Source organism: Sciurus vulgaris (genome assembly GCF_902686455.1).
Source record: "Sciurus vulgaris genome assembly, chromosome: 5".
NCBI lineage: Eukaryota > Metazoa > Chordata > Mammalia > Rodentia > Sciuridae > Sciurus > Sciurus vulgaris.
The window spans coordinates 36444912-36465031 of NC_136465.1; the positions used below are offsets into that span (position 1 = coordinate 36444912).

The 20120-nt window shown below is 38.0% G+C and overlaps 1 protein-coding gene across 3 annotated transcripts in view; it reads left to right on the forward strand.

Moving 5' to 3' along the window:
• The window catches only part of WWC2 (WW and C2 domain containing 2), a 215654-nt gene that overhangs the window by 192670 nt on the left and 2864 nt on the right, over positions 1 to 20120 (forward strand). For all 3 annotated transcript variants that reach the window (XM_079141845.1, XM_079141846.1, XM_079141847.1), the window contains 4 exons: positions 377 to 541; positions 1683 to 1775; positions 5294 to 5536; positions 19324 to 19451. In XM_079141845.1, the coding sequence (XP_078997971.1) occupies positions 377 to 541; positions 1683 to 1775; positions 5294 to 5536; positions 19324 to 19451 (629 nt within the window). The remainder of the gene's footprint in view (positions 1 to 376; positions 542 to 1682; positions 1776 to 5293; positions 5537 to 19323; positions 19452 to 20120) is intronic.

Consider the following 20120-nt stretch of genomic DNA (forward strand, 5'->3'; position numbering starts at 1 on the left):
ATTTTGAAAAAAATAATTAGGAAGTTAAAGAATGTTAAATGATGATATATTTCAAAATAGAATTCTGCATACAACCTCTTTAAATCGAAACCTTCATTTTTAATTCTAACCTGTTAAAGGTGGCACTTCTATTTATGGGTAACGTTTTGAACAGATCCTACCTACTGTGGTAACTTCCTAAGAACCTGGTGGAAATCCATTCTCCCTACTTTCCCTTCAGAAGCACTGTGTTCTATGATGCAAGCATTCCCCTAAAGAGTGTTTCAAGTGCTACATGAATCTGTTTGGCATTAGGTATTTCTTTTTCCTTAGAAGAATGGAGAATAAATGTACACACATCGATTAGCTTCTGATAAATTGCCAACTTTTCTTGTAGGTTGACAAAGAGACAAATACTGATGATGCAGTGAATGACAATATGGCGGTTCGCCCCAAAGACCGCAGCAGCCTGAGCTCTCGACAGCATCCCTTCGTGAGGAGCAGCGTGATAGTACGCTCGCAGACTTTTTCTCCAGGAGAGCGAAGCCAGTACATCTGCAGGGTAAAGTGACAGCGTGTGCAACTGTGGCTTACCCTCCTGCCCATGAGTACATTGCTCATTAATGACAAGAAACTGCAAATTCTGACTACAAATACTAAGAGGTTCTTTTTAGCTAGTTTTCCCACAAATTTAATGTCTCACTAGTCCTAATGTGATTTATTTGGCAAGTAAGTGAAGTTTAAAGATCCAGATGCTAAGAATTTTTGGACTTTTATCTAAGAAACATAAGTGACTTTTAAGATGTGTATTTTGTATGTTTCCATTCTATATCATACCTGCTTCAAACCATGTTAATCTTGCTGAAGTGAAAACTGCAAATTAGATTTTAGAACAAAAAGCATCTCTTAATAATGCCTCTGGACACTGAACAGATAGCTCTGTGAAGAAAATTGTGAGATTTATATCCATTTACCAAATGGTACTTCTAGAAGTATTTATAATGTATGATAAAGTAGATTTAATATTGTAAAATGGGTTAGAAATACTTCTAAAATTCTAAGTTTATTCATTCAAGTTAAAAAGAAATACTTTAATTAAATACTTTCTAGATACTGGGAATTAATCCAGAAACAAAAGAGACCTAAACCACAAACAATAAATATGATTGAATAAGCTGAGAAGTGCCTTGGGGGTGGCATATTGGTGCTATGGGAAGCACTGGAGCAAGGTAGAGGGATTGGTAAAGTGGGAAACATGGTGCAGAGTAGGCTTTGTAGATAGATAACATTCTGCAGAGACCTGAAGCAGGTGAGGGGGTTAGCACGGGCTGCTCGAGCAAGGAGCATTCTAGATAGTTCAGACTTTCTAAACTCTGATCTTGAGCTCTGTACTTCATGGAAATCTTTCTTTAAAGAAACAATTATTACATTAACTAAAAATAAAAAGGGTTGTTTTATTTCAAAAGATGTATGATTATCTTAACATATGGCTTGACTGCTACAAAAGGCAGTGGTTTAAACTAATTAAGAAAATTAAGAAAACCATAGAATAGGGAAGAACTTGTTTGGGGAGAATTTTTTTTAAAGAAATTTGCTGGTCATATTGTCACTACTTGCTTTATTTGGTAAACTCAGCTCAAATTTCCTCTACCTCTGTTTGTTATGTAGTGATTTTTTTTTTTTTTTCAATCTTTTGTCACCAGTTAAATCGGAGTGACAGTGACAGTTCAACCTTGGCTAAAAAATCACTGTTTGTGAGAAACTCCAGTGAACGGCGCAGTTTGCGGGTCAAAAGGGTATGTATTCCCTCAGTCACATCCTACTGCCCTAGACCAATCCAGATTGATGAATTGTAAAGCATAAAGTCCAGAACCGTTGAGTGTCAGTGCTTCATGCTCACGGGCTGTTGAATGAAGGCACAGTGATCACACAGAGATGCAGGTGTTATGTCAGATACAGAGCCAGAGAGTATGTGCTTGAAAGCATTTGTTTGTCCTTGGTTTGGAACCTGTGGTAATTAAGTCTGGAAATTGGTTTGTAATATCTCTGGAGAAGGCGCTTGCTGGGCCCCCATGTCCATCAGTGGGTTCAGCAAATGTCTAATGATGGCTGATGGGTCTCCACACCATCCCTGAGCATTTGTGGGAGGAGTATAAAACCTGGGACCTCCTCTGAAGGAGCAGACATTCTGCGAAGGAGTAGCACACAGGTTTGGGGTGGGTTTTTAAAAACTTTTTGCTTATTTTTTTTTTATTTTTTATTTTTTATTTTTTTTATTGTAAACAAATGGGATACATGTTGTTTCTCTGTTTGCTTATTGTTTGAGCACACAATTTTGTAACTTCCTTGAGCAGTTCTTTTTAGAAAGTTAAACTAAGTCTGGGTGGGACTGCTCAGGTTGTTTTCCTAGATGCCATCAATCTCTTGATGATCTTTAAGGGTAAGTTTCAGAGAATATTTAAGTAAATTAGAAGGTTGGACTATCCAATTGGATCAAAAATTCCTGTTTACTTTCTATTATTATTTCAGTTTTAAATGTGCTATTTGGTAAGCACAGAGCATTATGTGTGCTGTCATTGGTGAGTTGCCATCTTTAGGAGTCCATAGCTTAGAGAAGGGACTCGGAAGCACACATGGGACTTTAGAAGTGTGCTGCAGAAGAGGGAAAGAGCTCCTCTGCAGGAGAGTCTCAACAAGGCTTCCTGGGGCAGGTCTGTGGCTTTGAGGCCTGAATAAAATTTCAAAGGAAATGGGCAAGGAAGGAGGTGGGTGTGAGAGAATGATGCATACTAGGTGCTGTCAGTAGATGACGTGACGTAGGGGCAGGAAGACACAAGGGGTAATGAGGAATGCTGAATTAGCCAGAGCCTTGGTGCTGTGGACAGGAAGTGGAGGCTGGAGGACTAGCAAGGTGAGTTAAGAGTCCTCGCCATCAGTGCCGCTCTGGTTTCATGCCACTGTGTGCCAAGTACTTGATATATGAATACGTAACTTTCGATTCCCTTGGTTCAACTTTCTAGTTACTTAAACATAAGAAAAACATGTTTCTTTTGTCTAAAAACTGATGTGCTCACTTTTACTTAGCATTCAGCATTTTTAGGAAGTTTTGAGGTATAGATCTTTCAGATTGCCAAATGTCATACTTTGGAAGTTCCTAAATTTTCATAATCTTGAAAGAAAATTGTTTTCCTCTCCTTTCCAGGACACTCTGCGTTCTGAAGCAGAATGTGCTTTTAGAGGATAGTAGCACACTTCAGAGAAATTTTGACCAAAAGTGTTCGTGAGTTGAGTTGAGCTGAAAAACAGTTGGATCACTCATAAACTTAGTTATTAGATCTACTTGACCCAGACAGAGGTTAATCCTAAAACACTGTGTAAGATATGATTTTTTAAATGTTTTTTAAGGAAGGGAAGCAACTGTGGTTCAAGAAAACGAGTAGAGAATGGTGTTCTGATTTAGGAATTCCAGAATGAAAACCGTGTAGAAGTCCAAGAGAGCAAAGCATCAGCAAAGACCAGCAAAAGATTTCCCCAACTGGAGAAGCAGAGTGACAGGTGTGAGTCTGAAGTTAGAGGATCAGTAGTGTGCCAGACCCTCCTCATACTGGTTCAGAGAAGCCAAATGTGCATGTCTCTACCCAAATCAGTGACACCACATGGACACCTTAAAAAGTTACAGTGGTGGTAGTTACGCTGTAGAAATCAGCAAAGCCTACAAATCAGTGCTTCCCTCTCCCTCCAGGCAGCCAGGTGTTAATAAACATTTACCCGCACACCAGCACACACTGGAGTCCTTAGGCCCATGAGAACTAAGAAAGATTTCTGATTCTGAAAAACAAGTAATACAGTCAAAGCATATATGGGTCTAGGTGATTCTTATCACGTCATGTATTTTTTTGGACAGCAGAGGTTGAATAAACAATTTTTATAAAATGTACTACAGAAGCCCCACACCTCAGTATTTAGTGAACATATGACATGTGTACAGAGGAGAGAGAACAGGAGGAGAGAGTCAGAGCTATTTGAACTTGGACTAAGGCCCTGAGATAAGAAAAGGCACAGACAGGCCCTTTCCCTTCCATTTGTTATGAGCACCACCATTGTTCCAGACCTTCAGACTAGAGCACTTGTCAAGTTTGAGGCTCTCCTCTCTGGTATCATGTAGCACCAGTTCTTATTAGGACTCTCTTATTTTCCATTCCTGCTGCCACCAATCTAGGCAAGAAACGCACTCCTTGTACTTTCTGCTTATACCATTTTACACAGACTAGTTTAAGTTCCTTTCCTCAAATGAGTCTGACCCAGCCCTGAATGATCTGTCCCTTGTCTGACTTTCTGTGGAACTTAAAACCCTAATTCACAACTTACTGTTGCTTATTGCCACATACTATTCTCCATTCGAAGTCCTCAGGGTCAGAGATTGTGTTATCTCTTCCTGATGTCCTGCCTACCATGCCCCAGCAGACATTTATTCATATATATTCAATCATTATTCCTTAATAAATGGGTAAGATTGGCCCTGGGAAAACCATGATGATTGAGTGGTGAAAGTGGATAGTGTACCACGGGAAATAGAGAAAGGAGTAGCCCTGTGAGCTACCTCTCCCACACTCAGAGGGGATAGATAGCAAGGGTGTGAACTATGGAGATGGTCATGTATCCTGAAACGAGGAATTGTGTGTTTCTTCTTCTTCTTCTTTTTTTTTTTTTATTCAATATTTAGTTGTTGATGGACCTTTATTTTATTTATTTATTTATTTATTTATTTATTTATTTATTTATTTATTTATATGCAGTGCTGAGAATTGAACCCAGTGCCTCACACATGCTAGGCAAGCATTCTACCACTAAGCCACAACCCCCCAGCCCTATATGTTTCTTCTAACATTTGTTTTTTTCCCATGGGGTAGGGTAAGCTGCACTATGACAACTTTAAATATCTCTGAGTTTTAAAATATTAAAGGTTTACTTCTTTCTTAGCTACTAGTTCTTTGAAGATTGGCTGGAGGGTCTGCCCCTGTTCTTACTCAGGACCCAAGCTAATGGAGCCTCTGTCTCTGGGTCTTTGCAGTTCCTCTAGCAGGAGACAGAAAAATGCAAATTTCACACTGGCTTTGACAGACTTCTGCTTGGAAGTGATACACGTCCCTCCCACTTACCTTTCTTTGACCAAAGCTAGTTGCTTATTCAGTTATGCCCTCACTTCCAAGGAGCAAGGAAGTACAGTCCCATCATGTGCCAGGAAGGAGGACAAGCAGAGTAATGACTACCCATATTACAGGGTGTTTTGTTGTTGTGTTTTCTAACTCTCCAGACGGTTTGCCAGCCAGTCCTGAGAAGAACAGCCCAGGAATGCCCAGTACGCACATCTCTAGATCTAGAACTGGACCTTCAGGCCTCTCTTACCCGCCAGAGTCGCCTCAATGATGAGCTACAGGCCCTGAGGGGCCTGCGGCAAAAGCTGGAAGAACTGAAAGCTCAGGGAGAGACCGATCTTCCACCAGGTGTGCTGGAGGATGAGCGATTCCAGAAGCTCCTGAAACAAGCTGAGAAGCAGGTACAGATCCAAGTGTTGCTCATCCCATAGTGGGACCAAAGCAGGTTCATTCTTGTTAAAGCCTAGGTTGGAGGTTTCCAACTTAAACCTCCATTTGACTTGGAGTCTTCAGATTCTTTTTCTAGGAATGAAACATATCTTTCCCCACTGTTACAGGATGTTTTTTGTCCAGAATATTGCTAAAATACTGCCACCCCCAAAGCTTCAGATAAGAGGCTCACTTCCTCCCCCCACACACATATGTAGCTTTGGTGGCCACTGGTTGCCTGATAGGATGGGAGGGTGACAACAGGGGCAAATGGTCCTGATAATTTCTTCTCAGCTTTTTCTCTGTATCAACAAATGATGTATTTTGTTCAAATTTTCTATGAATAGCTCTTTAAGGTTGATTAACCACATTGTTATAATACATTGCTAATTTTAATGCTTCTAAATTTTCATTCTTTTCTATATTAAAAAAAAATTACACTTCACTTACTGGCATTCTTTGCCTTTTACCCTATAAAATCTCTGCAAAATAAGGCAAAATCACTGATTAAAAAGTAGAATATTTTAAAGGGGCTGTTTCTATTGTTCTGCCACCTAAATATTACTGAAATTTTTAAGAATCTGCATGGGGATTCCGCCTTTGGGTCCCCTTCTTCCACCCAGGAGAAGTCTGCTGTTACTTTTCTTTAATGAAGCTTCTTACTTTCTACTCTACATTTGCCTTGGCCTGCTTCTCTGGCATTATACTTCAACACCTGAGGAAGCAGGACTCGTCACCGGTAAACGCGGTATTACTAGCATAGCAATGTAACTTTTCCTTTTTCTCAAGGAAAAAAAAAAAAAGAAAAGAAAAAGCGGGGAGCAATTTGCTAGTGTGGAGGCACACACCTGTAATCCCATCTACTTGAGGCTAAATCAGGAAGACTGCAAGTTTGAGGCCAGCCTGAGCAACTTGGTGGGACTACCTCAGATTACAGTAAAAGGGACCAGGGGTGTGGCTGAGTGGTAGAGCACTTGGAATCCACTGGAATAAATTATTCAGAAGAGCATTAAGTAGCACTGCTGATGCTTCAACTCAAGTGAGAATAAAGCAGCCAAGGCCCTCAGAACAGCAGTCTTGAATTGTGCAGCACTATCTCAGGAGGTCCCAAAAGCTCATCCTGTTTCATTACCACATAATTAAAAGAATTAGAACTCGCCAGCATACTATCTGCTTTTCGGAGGCTCAAACTTGTGATCCTCCTGCCTCAGCCTCCTGGAGTACTTGTCCTCTTATTTTATCCAGATGAAGAAAGTCAGAGAAGCTACAAATAATCCAGGAAAAGAGTGTTCAAAACTCTGAAGATGAGGAAACCTCTAAAGAAGCAGTACATACTATTGTTATTATTTTTAAGTATTGCTCTAGTTGTCCATGGATCTTTAATTAATTATTCATATGTGGTGCTGAGGATGGAACCCAGGGCCTCACACATGCCAGGCAAGTGCTCTACCACTGAGTTGCAACCCCAGCCCAAGTACGAATTATTGAAAAATTAAAAAAAAAAAAAGAATCTGCATGAATATGATATTGATTTGTTCTTTCAAGATTAGAATTTATATTTTGAAATAGCAGTGTGTATTCATTCACATCTATATGTAATCTACAAATAGAATTTTTCATGTAGTTAAAATATTAAGAATGCTAAAACATTATTTTTTTCTATTCCCTTTGGGTAGGAATCTGAAATAGATGCTTCCTTGAATTAATAAAAAATATTGTCCATTATATAAATTTTTCTTTTGGGCCCAAAGTCATTTTTAAATCTCATAATGGTGGTACTATAGGAGAAGTTTAAATCGTTCAGCTGATTAGTGCTACTAATTCTAAATGGAACTCAGAAACTTATTAAATGAATTTCAAGAATCAAACTGACACCAATAACTTTTAAAGAAAGCCTAAGCAAACCAATGTGTTACCTACTTCCATTCTTCCCTACCTCATAGGGAGAAACCTTCGAATGTAATAGGACCACACAGAGTTGAATTGTAGGCCTTATATTTGACATGGCTACGAATACAAGACAATTAGACACTGCGGTGACAAAGGAGATGTGCCAGGCACATAGAGTCCACAGGAAAGAGCTCTTCCTGGGGGTCCAAGAGAGGTTTCATGAAGGAAGCAGCACTTAAACTGGGTTTGAGAGCAGGCAGTGGAACTTCATCACTTGGGGCTAGTGAGGCCCGGCAGGCTGGGGATGTGCATTAATAAATCTCCATCTGAAGACCCAACGGGAGAGTGGGTCTCACAGTAGCTATCACTTTACATAATGGAAGACTGAGTTGAAAGCTGAAGCGACTTACTCTTTATGTTTGTTCCTCAGTAATAATAAACATGATTTTACCCTCCCAGGTCTTTTAATTCAGCATCAACAATAACTTCAAATTCTTCATTAACTTTGACCAACTTCAGTATCAGAGAAATCTCATAATCTTTTGAACCTCTTGGGTCAAAGACTTTCAAAATGGGTTTGGAGTTTTGCTACTACACATATAAACAGAATTTAGACTCTTTGGGGGGTTTATTGCTTGCTTGTTTCTGATTTTTTAATGATACAAATTCTGGATCCTTAAATATCAGTCCTTAATAAAGACTTTGGGGCTGGGAATGTGGCTCAGTGGTAGAGTGCTTGCCTTGCATGTGTGAGGCACTGGGTTGGGTTTGATTCTCAGCACCATATAAAAATGAAAAAAAGAAAGGTATTGTATCCATCTACAACTTAAAAATTAAAAAAAAAAACAAACTTGGACTTAACTTTTTTCACTTAATACCATCATGCTAAGATTCTTCCATAAATTGCTTATTATTGCAATTTATTTCTTTTGATTGGTATCTCATCTCCATTGTGTAGAGAAAAGCTCAATAAAGCAAAAAGTCAGCTCTTTGAAAAAATAAAACCAAATAGATAAATCTCTGGCAAGATTGATGAAGAGAAGATAAAAGTAAAGGAGGCCGAGGCAGGAGGATTGAAAGTTCAAGGCCAGTCTTCATAATTTAGCAAGATTCTGTCTCAAAATAAAAAGGGCTGTGGTTATAGCTCAGTGGTAGAGTGCCCCTGGGTTCAAGCCCTAGTACATTTAAAAAAAAAAAAAAAAGGGTGATTATCTCAATTTTAAATACGTGAAAAAGAGAACATGCCACACACATTCTATATGGCTAACATCCTTGATTCTAAAAGTAAACAATGATTATATCAAAAAGGAAAACCAAAAACCAGTTTCATTTACGAAGATAGATATAAAAGTTCTAACTAAAGTACTGTGAATATAATTCAGCAGTATATTTTTTTAAATACATTTCGACCATGTTGAACTATGGAAAGATTTTTTTAATCTTAGGAAACTCTATTAATATAATTGACCATTTAAACAGATTAAGGAAAAAAACTATTTGATCAACTTAATGGATGCAAGGAAAATATTGATTAGAACCAACACTCATATTTATGTTTACAACTCTCAGTAAGTTAGGAGAAATTTCTTAACCTGATAAAGAATAACCTAAAGTAAATGTAATCCTATATAGGTAAATATTGAAATTGTTTCTTTAAGATGAGACAGACATTTAACACTGTTCAACATTACATTAGGAGGTCTAATCAGTGCCATAAAGCAATAAAGAAAAGTAGAAGCAGAAATATTGGAAAGGAAATAAAGCTGTCTTTATTGGCAGATAATGTGGTCACTCACACTAAAAGAAAATCTGTTATTTCAAATAATAAAACTTTAGCAAGATGAGTAAATAGTAGAATGATACATAAAAAGCTATACTAAGTAGGAACAACAGAGAATTTAATTATTAATATTTACAACAGTATCTAAGAATATCCAAGGATGAAGCAATGTATTAGATAAGCAGTATAGGGAAAATCAGAAAACTTTATGAGGAGAAATGACCTAAATTTATGGTGAAACATAACTACTTTCGCATAGAGCAGTTGTCAGCATAATAAATACTTTTGGCTTATGAAGCCATACTGTCTGAGTTGCCACTACTCAACCCAGCCTTTGTATCCCAAAAGCAACTGTACAGAAGATGTAAATGAATGGTATAGGCGGTGTTTTAATAAAACTTTATTTTAAAAAAAAAGGACAGTTTGTAATTTACCAGTGTCTGATACAGAGGGAGAATTAGTATTGTGGAGATGGGCAGTTCTTCGTAAAACTGTACCATACAACCCAATTCCAAGAAAATTATCTATATGATATTTTATGGATATTCATACAATTAGTAGAAGAACAAAAAGACAAAGAATAGTGCAGGTAATTCTGGAGAAGAAAAACAGGAGGAGGACTTGCCCTATAAGAAACCAGGATTTATTAAACCGCTAACATGGTTATGGTATAGAATTAGTAGGAATCAAGAGAATAATCAAGGTGTGAAAAACAGCCCAGAAACGGATATACCTATGTGCAGTGTTGCTGTCTGACACGGGTGGCACAGGAGGCAGTGGGCAAAGGAGGAACCATTAAATAAAGAAAGCTGGAATGGGCTGGAGTTCAGCTCAGTGGTGGGGCTTTTGCCTGGAATGCAGAGGCCCTGAGTTCAATCCCCAGCACCAAAAAAAAAAGAAAAAAAAAATTGATAAGGATTATTCATACGGAAAACAGTAGTATTGAATCCCTGCCTAATATACAAAAAGAATCTCCAGATAGATTGTGGACTTTCAAATCGAAAATGAAAGCTAAAAACTTGTAGGGAATGTTTCTTTACATATTTTGATTTTTATGTCTCTAGTGTTTATTCTGTGTCCTACTTGGTTGGAAGTAAGATAGATTGGGGCAGATTTGGCTGTGTAATGGGGAGTCACTGAGGTTTTCCAGAGAGGTGCTCTTTGGAGGGGTAGTGTGTCAGTGATGTGCAGAATGGATGACCAAAGCCGAAGGCTCCTTCCAAGTCCCCAGGGTTACACGTTTTCCCAGGAAATAAAGTTAGAGGGGCTTCAGTAGACTCAAGCAGTATGTCTAATACTGGTCGGAAAACAAGATTAAGACTTTTTTTCAAAAGTAAAAGCATCATAAATACATGACTTTCCCATGTTTTTAAGTTGCATTTCATCGTAGGATTCTGCTACAATTCTTGCTGTTGTTGATGTGATATTCAAGAATTAAGATTTATTACTATGATTTTGTTTTCCTTCCACACTAAAGAAACTCTTGGATTTGCCCTTGGTTCAAATAGATGAAAAGTGAAAGGAATATAAAAGTCAGCAAAATGAGTACAAATTTTCTCTGTAAAACAAAACAAAAAACAAACCTCTTAATGCAAATCTTCCTCTGGACCCCTGCTGTCAAGGATTCCCTCTGCATCTTTACAGTGCTTCGTAGTATATGTGCCACCCAACCCCAGCAGAAATCTTCTTGACCTCACTAAAGCTACTGATCTTGTTTACCAGCCATGATTTTATCCCATATTCATTTTATTTGCCCCCTGCCCACCTCTAGACTAATGAATTACATCTTGACTTACTGATAAATAGCTAAATACAACATACAGAACAATGAGAAGCTAACTGGTGACCCCAGAATATGTTAGTCACCTAGGCAAGGACATAGTATGGGCACCCTTGGTCCGGCTTATGTCTCTGGTACAAATTTGGGGGGTATTAGATTAGCTAGTATTTCTTAGGACCTTGTATAAGATTCAATTCTGTACTTGAATCTGGAATCTTCTGACAGACTTCAGAAATAAGGATTTTATGCTGTTCTGTTACTAACATCTTACATGATGCTGATAGAAATAATCTGAAAAAATAATGGTCATGGTAGGATGAAAGTGATCAATTCACTCTTCCAAGGTGCCAGGATCCCAGAGGCCCCATGTTTGTTTTATTTACACCTACCTTACCACCTGTCATGCTGTTCTTAGCCCATTTTGTCTCATCATCCCAGAGGAGGAACACTTATAAAAACATATGGCATATAATAGTAAAATTATGATTACAATAATGTTAATATTATAATATTGATAAGCTGTAGATTATGATTTCCAACCTATTTTAATGTACCTATATCAATTTTGTGGAAATAATCACAGAATTAAAATTTTGGAACTTAATGGATTCATGATAAAAATAAAAATAGTGATGTCAGGCAGACTTTTCAAACATAATAGGAAGTTGAACCATATCGTAAGTGACCTCCTTGAAAACTGTCTTCTCTGTCATTTGATACAGTGATTTTTGTGTGACATGGGTGGTGTTTGCCCTTTTAATTTCCTGATTATCTAAAGCACAAGTTATTGTATCATAAGTATTATCTAAAATACCTGATTGGTGCTATCACCTCTGGTGTCTGCCCTAGAACCACTTTCTGCCATAGCTATGTAGGGTTTTAGTTCTTTAAAATCGCAATACAACCCAATTCACTTCTGTTCAAGCCAATTGTAGGTGGCTTTGTCAGTAAAGGTATCTTAATGTCACATTGGATGTGTTTTACTCACTTAACTAGTCTTATATTGTTCACATGGTGATGCTCACTTATATAAGGCAAAAACTGGTTGTTAGAGCTCAGACTGCCTAGAAATATTTTGAAGATCACAGGCCTTTTCAGTTTGGTTTAAGAACCATGGAGATTCAAGAACCAAGATCTCCTTTTGTCTTGTCCAGTGCAGGATATAAACAGGTCCCATCCCAGTTTTAGAAACTTAGAAGGAGTGACAATTTAGAATTCTGTTTTGTAAAATAGTACTTTATTTTATTTAGTCACTAAATGATGCCTAGCATGATTCTGACATTATAATAAACTTCTAATGATGATTATAATCATCCTCACATGGGATGCATTAATTAGAAATTTGTTGTATCTTAATAGAGGTTTTCTTATATGTGTTATCTGATGAGCCAGCACTTGGTTGGTTTCACAATCATTTTGTACACCAAGATAGGAAGGGAGTAAAGCCCAAGGGCTTTCTCCTGTGATTGTGACAGAGCCTTAGATAAAGACATCACCCCATGGCAGAGGATGAAGGGCAAATAGGGCCCATTTTCCAAGCTGTAAGGCCCTAAAGCCACCCATGGGGCCAGTCACCTCCAAAAGGTCCCACCTCTTAATATTGTAACAATGGCATTTAAATTGCAGCATGAGCTTTGGAGGAACAGACATTCAAACCATAGCAGATGCCAGACCTACTGCCCCTCCATCTTTGCTTCCTTCTGCTTCATGGCAGTTTTACATCAAGCAACAGTGAAGAAAAAGCTCTCAAAACAAGTTTTGATTCCCTGAGCAGAGTTTGTATTTTTACCAGCTCTATGAATATTTCCTCTGTTTGTTACGTACTTTTCTTTGTTACCACTAAAATTTGTAATAACCAACTCTTTGAAAATAAACTCTTTCAATTGTGTACCTTTCATTATGACTTGGAAGTTGGTGATAACCATTGACTTATCTCTCCTTCTTCCTTGTCATTCTTTCACTTGTCACTCATTAATGAACACTTGGGCACACCACCATGTACACACACACACACACACACACACACACACACACACACACACGCTGCCCTTTCATTTTCACCATTTCCCCCATAGTGTCGGGGATTTGTGAGATTTTTAGCAGGATGGTCGTAAAGTGTTTAACGATGAGCAAAGAGCCTGCCAATTGTCATTAAAAAATATGACTCCCAGAAAAGGAGTGAATTGAAGCCAGCAAGCAGATCCTGGATCTGCCTCCCTTGTCAGGGAAAGCTGTCAGGTCTCAGGGTCACACTCCATAACCTTCCTTCTTTGTGGTTGACAGTCTTTTTTGTAGCTTGCAGTAAAAACTGAATCTTAGTTAGGGTGCTCATCTATTGTATGAACCCCTTGGGAAGCAGAACGAGAAGCTGAGGACTGTAAATCAAGACTGGATTAGGCTTCTTACATAACTTATATAAGTAAATCACTGACCTTCGTAGGTCAGGCTTTCAGCATGTAAACTGAAGTTTAAGCAACCCCTTCTGGAGTCCGGGGCCTACAAAGTGGCTTCCATTCCTCATGAACTAGGCAGCTTATCAAGACTTAGGGTGAGAGGGGGAGGTGTGCAGAGAGAAGACTACTCTTCCAGAGGAGCCCGTGTCACTTACAAAGCAAAAATGATTTTTTTTCCCTTCAGTGTTTCCCTGTCAAAATGCCAAAGTTCTGTGGTGCTAGACATTTTAAAAACGTAAAGCAGTACAGATGTTAACACTTTCAAAAGTTAGAATCTACTAAAACGTTATGTCAAAATGATACTATATCTTAACAAAATAAATCTTAACAATTACAGAGAAGTATTTAGCATTGAGATTTAACTGCCTGTAACATTGATTACTATTGACTAATGGCTAACAAAAATTCTAAGATATATTTTGTCACCCAGAATGATAGAGGAAAATATAGATGTAGATACAGATATCTATAAGGACAGGTACAGAAACAGTCTTCTATGAAGTGTGTACTTATTCAGTAGGGAATGGAATATCTTCATGTGTTCCATGGTTAATCTTATTTTTGTGCAAAGCACTGCCAAGTTTCAAAGTAATTTTGTGGTCACCACAAAAGTGCTGGTAGTTGAAAATATCATCAGCCATTCGGCTACTTAGAGGAACAGTTGAAATGATGCTCAACAAGGGGTAAGATAAACCTTACATTCCTTCATCTGGAAGGCAACAGAGGACTAAGAGCAGGATCCTGGCCCTATTGTATTTCTGATCGGTTAAAGTACATTTCTGGATTTAAAAGAAAAAACTGAGTCAGATGTTCTTACCTGCATATAATTCAGCATATATGTTCCTTCTTTGACTTTTCCTGATCTATTTAGTTTGAGTTAGTTAGCAAATAATTATTATTGTAGTAATTTACCAAGAATTTAAATAGCAGCAGTATTTCAGTGTAATTACTAATTTGGTAATTTAATGGTAGAAGTCATTTCTTTATGTTCTAAGCCAGTACTTCCTTACCTGGGACTTAATGAAGAATCCCAGATATCTACTGAAGATAGGAGTTCACAAAGAAACTAAAATACCAGTTGAAATATCCTTTGAATTTGAATTACATAAATTCACTAGTTCCAAGTAACTATTCAATCAATTGCAAAGTAATCTACAGAGAATTGTTACTTAACAGATACAGGCTGCTTTTATAGCAAAAATCTTCCAAAAGGGGAAAGAAAAGGAGGAGCAGTAATACATGTCTGGGAGCTCTGTGTACTACCTGTAGAGGCTCTGTGGATGGGAGGCCGACGTGTGCCTGTGCCACAGGCACGCTCATTCTGCAAGGGAGGGAGATAGCATGTGCATCCTGTAAATGAAAGTACTATGCAGAAAAGTAAGGCAGGGTCAGGACTCCTTTTTTTAAAAAAATCTAGTTCCTGTGAAAATGTCTGATACTCAGTAAGTGTACAAAAGGACCTGAGAAGCAGACTTGAATTAACCAAGTCACAGTCTACCTCGCCAGGGATAAAAGTGACAGTGGTTTCTGTTACATAGAGGAACAGGATATCAGTTACAGTGCATGGCAGTACTTCAGAGCTTCGTTAACTATGTTTCCCCAGTGTCCCTGGTAAAAACTGGGAAGGACAGGGAAGGGAGTAGAAGAGGAAAGTTACCTTGCAACAGCACTAAAATTTTGTTTAGAATTCTTTTCTCTTAAAGCAGCTTTCAACAAAGTCTTCCAAAAGCCAGCTCATATTCAGTAGTCCCTTGATCCACAGTTTTACTTTCCATGGTTTCATTTACCATGGTTGACTGCAGTTTGAAGCATTAAATAGAAAACTATTGTGATTGTACTCATACTACTTTGTTTAGTGTTGCCCATCTTACTATAATATATTATTATAATTTCATCTATATTTGGTCTACAAGAAACACATGCAGACTAAAAGCAAATGAATAGAAAAAGCTTAAAAAGTAACTTTATTAATTTTAGATGGAACAGACTACAGAGCAAGAAAAGTTGTAAAGAATAAAGAGAAGCATTACATAACAATAAAGGGGTAAATTCCCCAAGAAGACATAACAGTCCTTAATATGTATGTGCCTAACAGTCAAAATATGAGAGGCATAAACCAACAGAACTGAAAGGAAATAGATGAATCCACCATTACATTTGGAAACTTCAGCATGCTCCTATCAGAGCTGGCAGATCCAGCAGGCCGAAAACCAGTAAACATAATTGAGCTCAACAGTTATATCAATCAACTGGGTATAATTGATATCTAGAAACTAGTTTATCCAAAAACATCAGGTTGCACATTTTTCTCAGGCTCACATGGAGCATTCACCAAAATGGGCCACATCCCAGGCGCTAAACACACATTAACACGTATTACTGTGTCTCCTTAAGGAATACAGTAGAATTAAACTAGAAATCAGTAACAGAAGTAGAACTGGGAAGTTCCAAAACATTTAGAGATTAAACAACACAGTTCTAAATACATGATCAAAGATAAAATCTCAAAAGATATTTTGAACTAAGTGAAAATGAAAATCCACATATCAAAATTTGTGGGATACAGGAAAAACAATGTTTAGAGGAAAAATATACAGTATTCTGTGCATATACTAGAAAAGAAGATAGATCTAAAATCAATAATCTAGACTTGCACCTTAGAAAACCAGAAAAAGAAGAGAAAACTAAATTCAAAGTAAGCATAAGAAATGAAATCATAAAAATCAGAGCAGAAATTAATTAAATTGACAATAAGAAATCAGTAAAACCAAAAGCTGATTGAGAAGATCAATAAAATTGATAAACTACTAACCAGACTGAGAAAAAAGGGAGAAGATAATTAGAATTAGTAATATCAGAAATGAAAGAAGGAATATCACTACAGATTCTATGGACCTTAGATCCCACAAATTTGGTAACCCAGATGAAATGGACCAATTTCTTGAAAGACACAATCTGCCAAAACTCATACAAGAAGAAGTAGACAACCAGAATAGGTCTAGATCTACTAAGGAAATTGAACCAGTAATTAAAAATCTTCTAAAACAGAAAGCACCATCCCTAGATGGGTTTACTGGTGAATTCTATCAAACATTTAAGGAAAGAACTGTATTCTCCACAGTGTTCTACAGAGGATAGAATCAGAGGAGATACCTGCTAACTTTTTCTGAGGCCAGCATTACCCTAGTACTGAAATCAGGCAAAGACATTTCAAGAAAGTTTAGGCCAGGCATGAGCACCTATAGTCCCTATAGAGTTGGATGCTGAAGGATCACTTAAGCATAAAAGTTAAAGACTAGCCTAGGCAGCATGTCTGATAAATGACTGTTATCCAAAATGACAAAGAATTCTTAGAATTCAGTACTGTGAAACAACCGACGAATTAAAAAATTGTCAAAGAACCTGAACCAAAGAAGATATAGATAGCAAGTAAGCATATAAAAAGATAATCAGCATCATATGTAATTAAGGAATTGCAGATTAAAGCTATGAGAGTCCACTGCATGCCTATTAGAATAGCCAAATCCAGAACACTGACATCACTGAATGTTGGCAGGAATGTGGAGCAACAGGAGCTCTCATTCATTGCTGGTGGGAATGCAAAATGGTTCAGCACTTTGGAAAACATCATGGCAGTTTCTTACAAAGTAAAATATTCATACATAAAATCCAGCAACTACAGTCCTTAAAATATTACCCAAATGAGTTGAAGACTTACCTAAGTTCATGTAAAATAGCATCTTTATTCATAACTATTAAAATTTGGAAGCAATCGAGATGGCCTTTACTAGATGAAACATCAAACCAATAGGATATTATTCAGCACTGAAAAGAATTGAGCCATCAACTCTCAGAAACACATGGAAGAAACCTAGATGCATATTACTAAGTGAAGGAAGTCATTCTGAAAAGACTGTATTACATCAATCCAACTATATGACATTTTGGAATAAACAAAATTCTGGAAAGAGTAAAAAGAGCAGTGGTTGCCAGAGATTAGGGGGAAAATAAGGAGGGATTGATGGAACACAGGGGAATTTTAGGGCAGTGAAACTTCCTTATGTATTGAATGGTGGATATAGGTCTTTGTACATTTGCCCAAAACCATGGAATACATAGCACCAAGAGTGAAGCCTGAGGTATATGGACTTGTGGTGATAAATGATGTGTCAATATAGGCTCATTGACTAAAACAGATATGCCATTCTGGTGGGGGATGTTGATAGTGGGAGAGGTTGGTTGTACAGGGGGCAGGTAATGTATGGAAATTCTACTTTCTGCTCCATTTGGCTGTCAGCCTTAAAAACTCTTGGTTTTTTTTTTTTTGTTTGTTTGTTTTGTTTTTTTTTTAATGCTATGGTGAGGAAGCTCTGTTAACCTGCAAAAACATTAACATTATTAATGATTATGAAACAAGTCCCATTCATTTTTATTGTTTTTTGCTCCCCCACTAGACTTGTGGGAAGAACTCTGTTCCTACCTCCTGGTGCTTAGCCAATAGTAAAAGTAACAGTAATAACTGAGCAATGAAATAGTGGATTTAATTATGTGTTGGCTACTGCTCATTTAAATTTCACAACAACCCTTTGAATGACTTATTTACAAATGAAGAAACTAAGGCACAAGGAGGTCAAACAGCTTACCCAAATTCACATAATTAGAAAGTAGTAGAAACAGAATTTGAGTTCAGGCCATTTGGCTCCAGAATTTTTACTCTTCACCACTAACTGGCACTACCTTGCTTAGAAGGCAGTCAACAAGTATGTGTTGATGGGTGACTGAATACATGAGTGAGTAAGTAATCGAATGAAAAAAACAACTTATAATTAGTCTTTTTAATTTTTTTCTCCTGTGCTGGAGAATCAAATCCAGCGCCTTATGCACCCTAGGCAAGCACTATACCACTGAGCTACATCTCCAGCTTATTTTTTAAATATATTCATTGGGGAGAGGTGTTAGGGAGCCAAATTGGGCAAAATATATTGTAATATCGTGTGCATGTAGTAGTATGTAACAGCAAATCCCACCATCATGTACAACTGTAATGTACCAATAAGAAAATATGGGGAAAAAAATTCATGTGAAATATCTAAATGTCCTTCAACAGTAACACAGATAATAAATTGTGGTGAAGTCACACCATGGATTATTATGCAGCAGTGAGATATATAGGGTGCGGCTTCATATAATACTGTGTCTGATGCCTGTAAACATAATGTTGAACAAAAAGTCAGACCCTGAAGAATGCCTACTGTACCATCCACACAAAGGACACGCAGGCAGGAGCCTGCACTCTCAAAAGTCAGACCTCGGGTAGCACATGGGGTTATGACTGGAATAAGCCTTCTGGGAACTGGGAATGTTCTTTCTGTTCCATCATCTGCCACAGGTTACATGGGTATGTTCCAGTTGTAAAGATCTTTGAGCTATACACTTCCATATGCAGTTGTTTGGTAGGTAAAATTCTACTCCAATAAACAGTTTCTTCAGTAGCGAACATGGGGAGATAGAAAAGATGAATAAGAGTTTGAAAACACGTTCACCAAAATGTTAGCAGTAGACATTTCTTGGAAACAGTGGCAGAGTAGTTTCAGTTTCTTTCTTGAGAGGTTCTTTAGGTTTTCCAGGTGTAAGAAAATTGTTTTGTATGTCATAAAATATTTAAATGCAGTTAAAATTAACTTGCCCCTGAATCAATGCCTGCTCGCCTCAGCATGAGTGGAACCTGGGGTTCTCCCCTAATGACTGTCTGGCTCACCTGCCTGGCTTTAGTCCCCAGTCTCTTAAGCCTTGCAGTATGTAGCAAGGATTTCTAATTAATGTTTGGGTTTCTTGTGTTTTGATTTCCTTTTCCAGGCTGAACAGTCAAAAGAAGAACAGAAGCAAGATTTGAATGCAGAGAAATTGATGAGGCAAGTCTCCAAGGACGTGTGTCGACTTCGGGAACAGAGCCGGAAGGTGCCTCGGCAGGTGCAGTCCTTCAGGTGAGGGGCCCTGCCCAAGGACAGTTTTCAGATTATCCCCCTAGTCTGATTCTATAGGAATTTACCTCAGAGAGCAGCAAATGTTAATATCAGAAATTGAGGATTTTATGTAATCTATTTCAAATGTAGACACGGGCAGCTAATTCAGGTATTTTAAAACACCCCAGTTTGCAAGTGCACCTCGAGGCCCCCATCAACATCATGCCCATACTCTCTTACCTTTTGAGATTTCTAGTCATCTCTTGTGGAACTGAACTGACCCAAAGGACACAAAAACAGTCTCATCCCAGAGTCCTCAGTGTTTTTACTCTTCCTTTTCTTCTCTGCCTTTCCTCAGTCTTAAGAATGTCCTCCTCAGTTCTTGTCTCTAGCCCACTCTTCCTCTGCCATTGAGACGGTCTGTTTCTTGAGTGGGGCTCGTGCTCCACCCTTTATGGCCACCAGCATGACCCTCCTGTGCCTTAGAACTATGTTTGAGGAATGCTACGTACGTTGTGAGGTTTTGTAAAAAGACAGCCAGTTTGCACTCACCTTTGATAACTGTATAATTCTAAAATCTTGTTTTTTCTAGCACTTTCCTAACGTGAGGACCATCTGTCCCGTCCTTCTCAGCCTCTCCCTTGTAGGTTGCTTCTTCTCATCCCTGCTTTGTGATACAGGGAAGTTTTT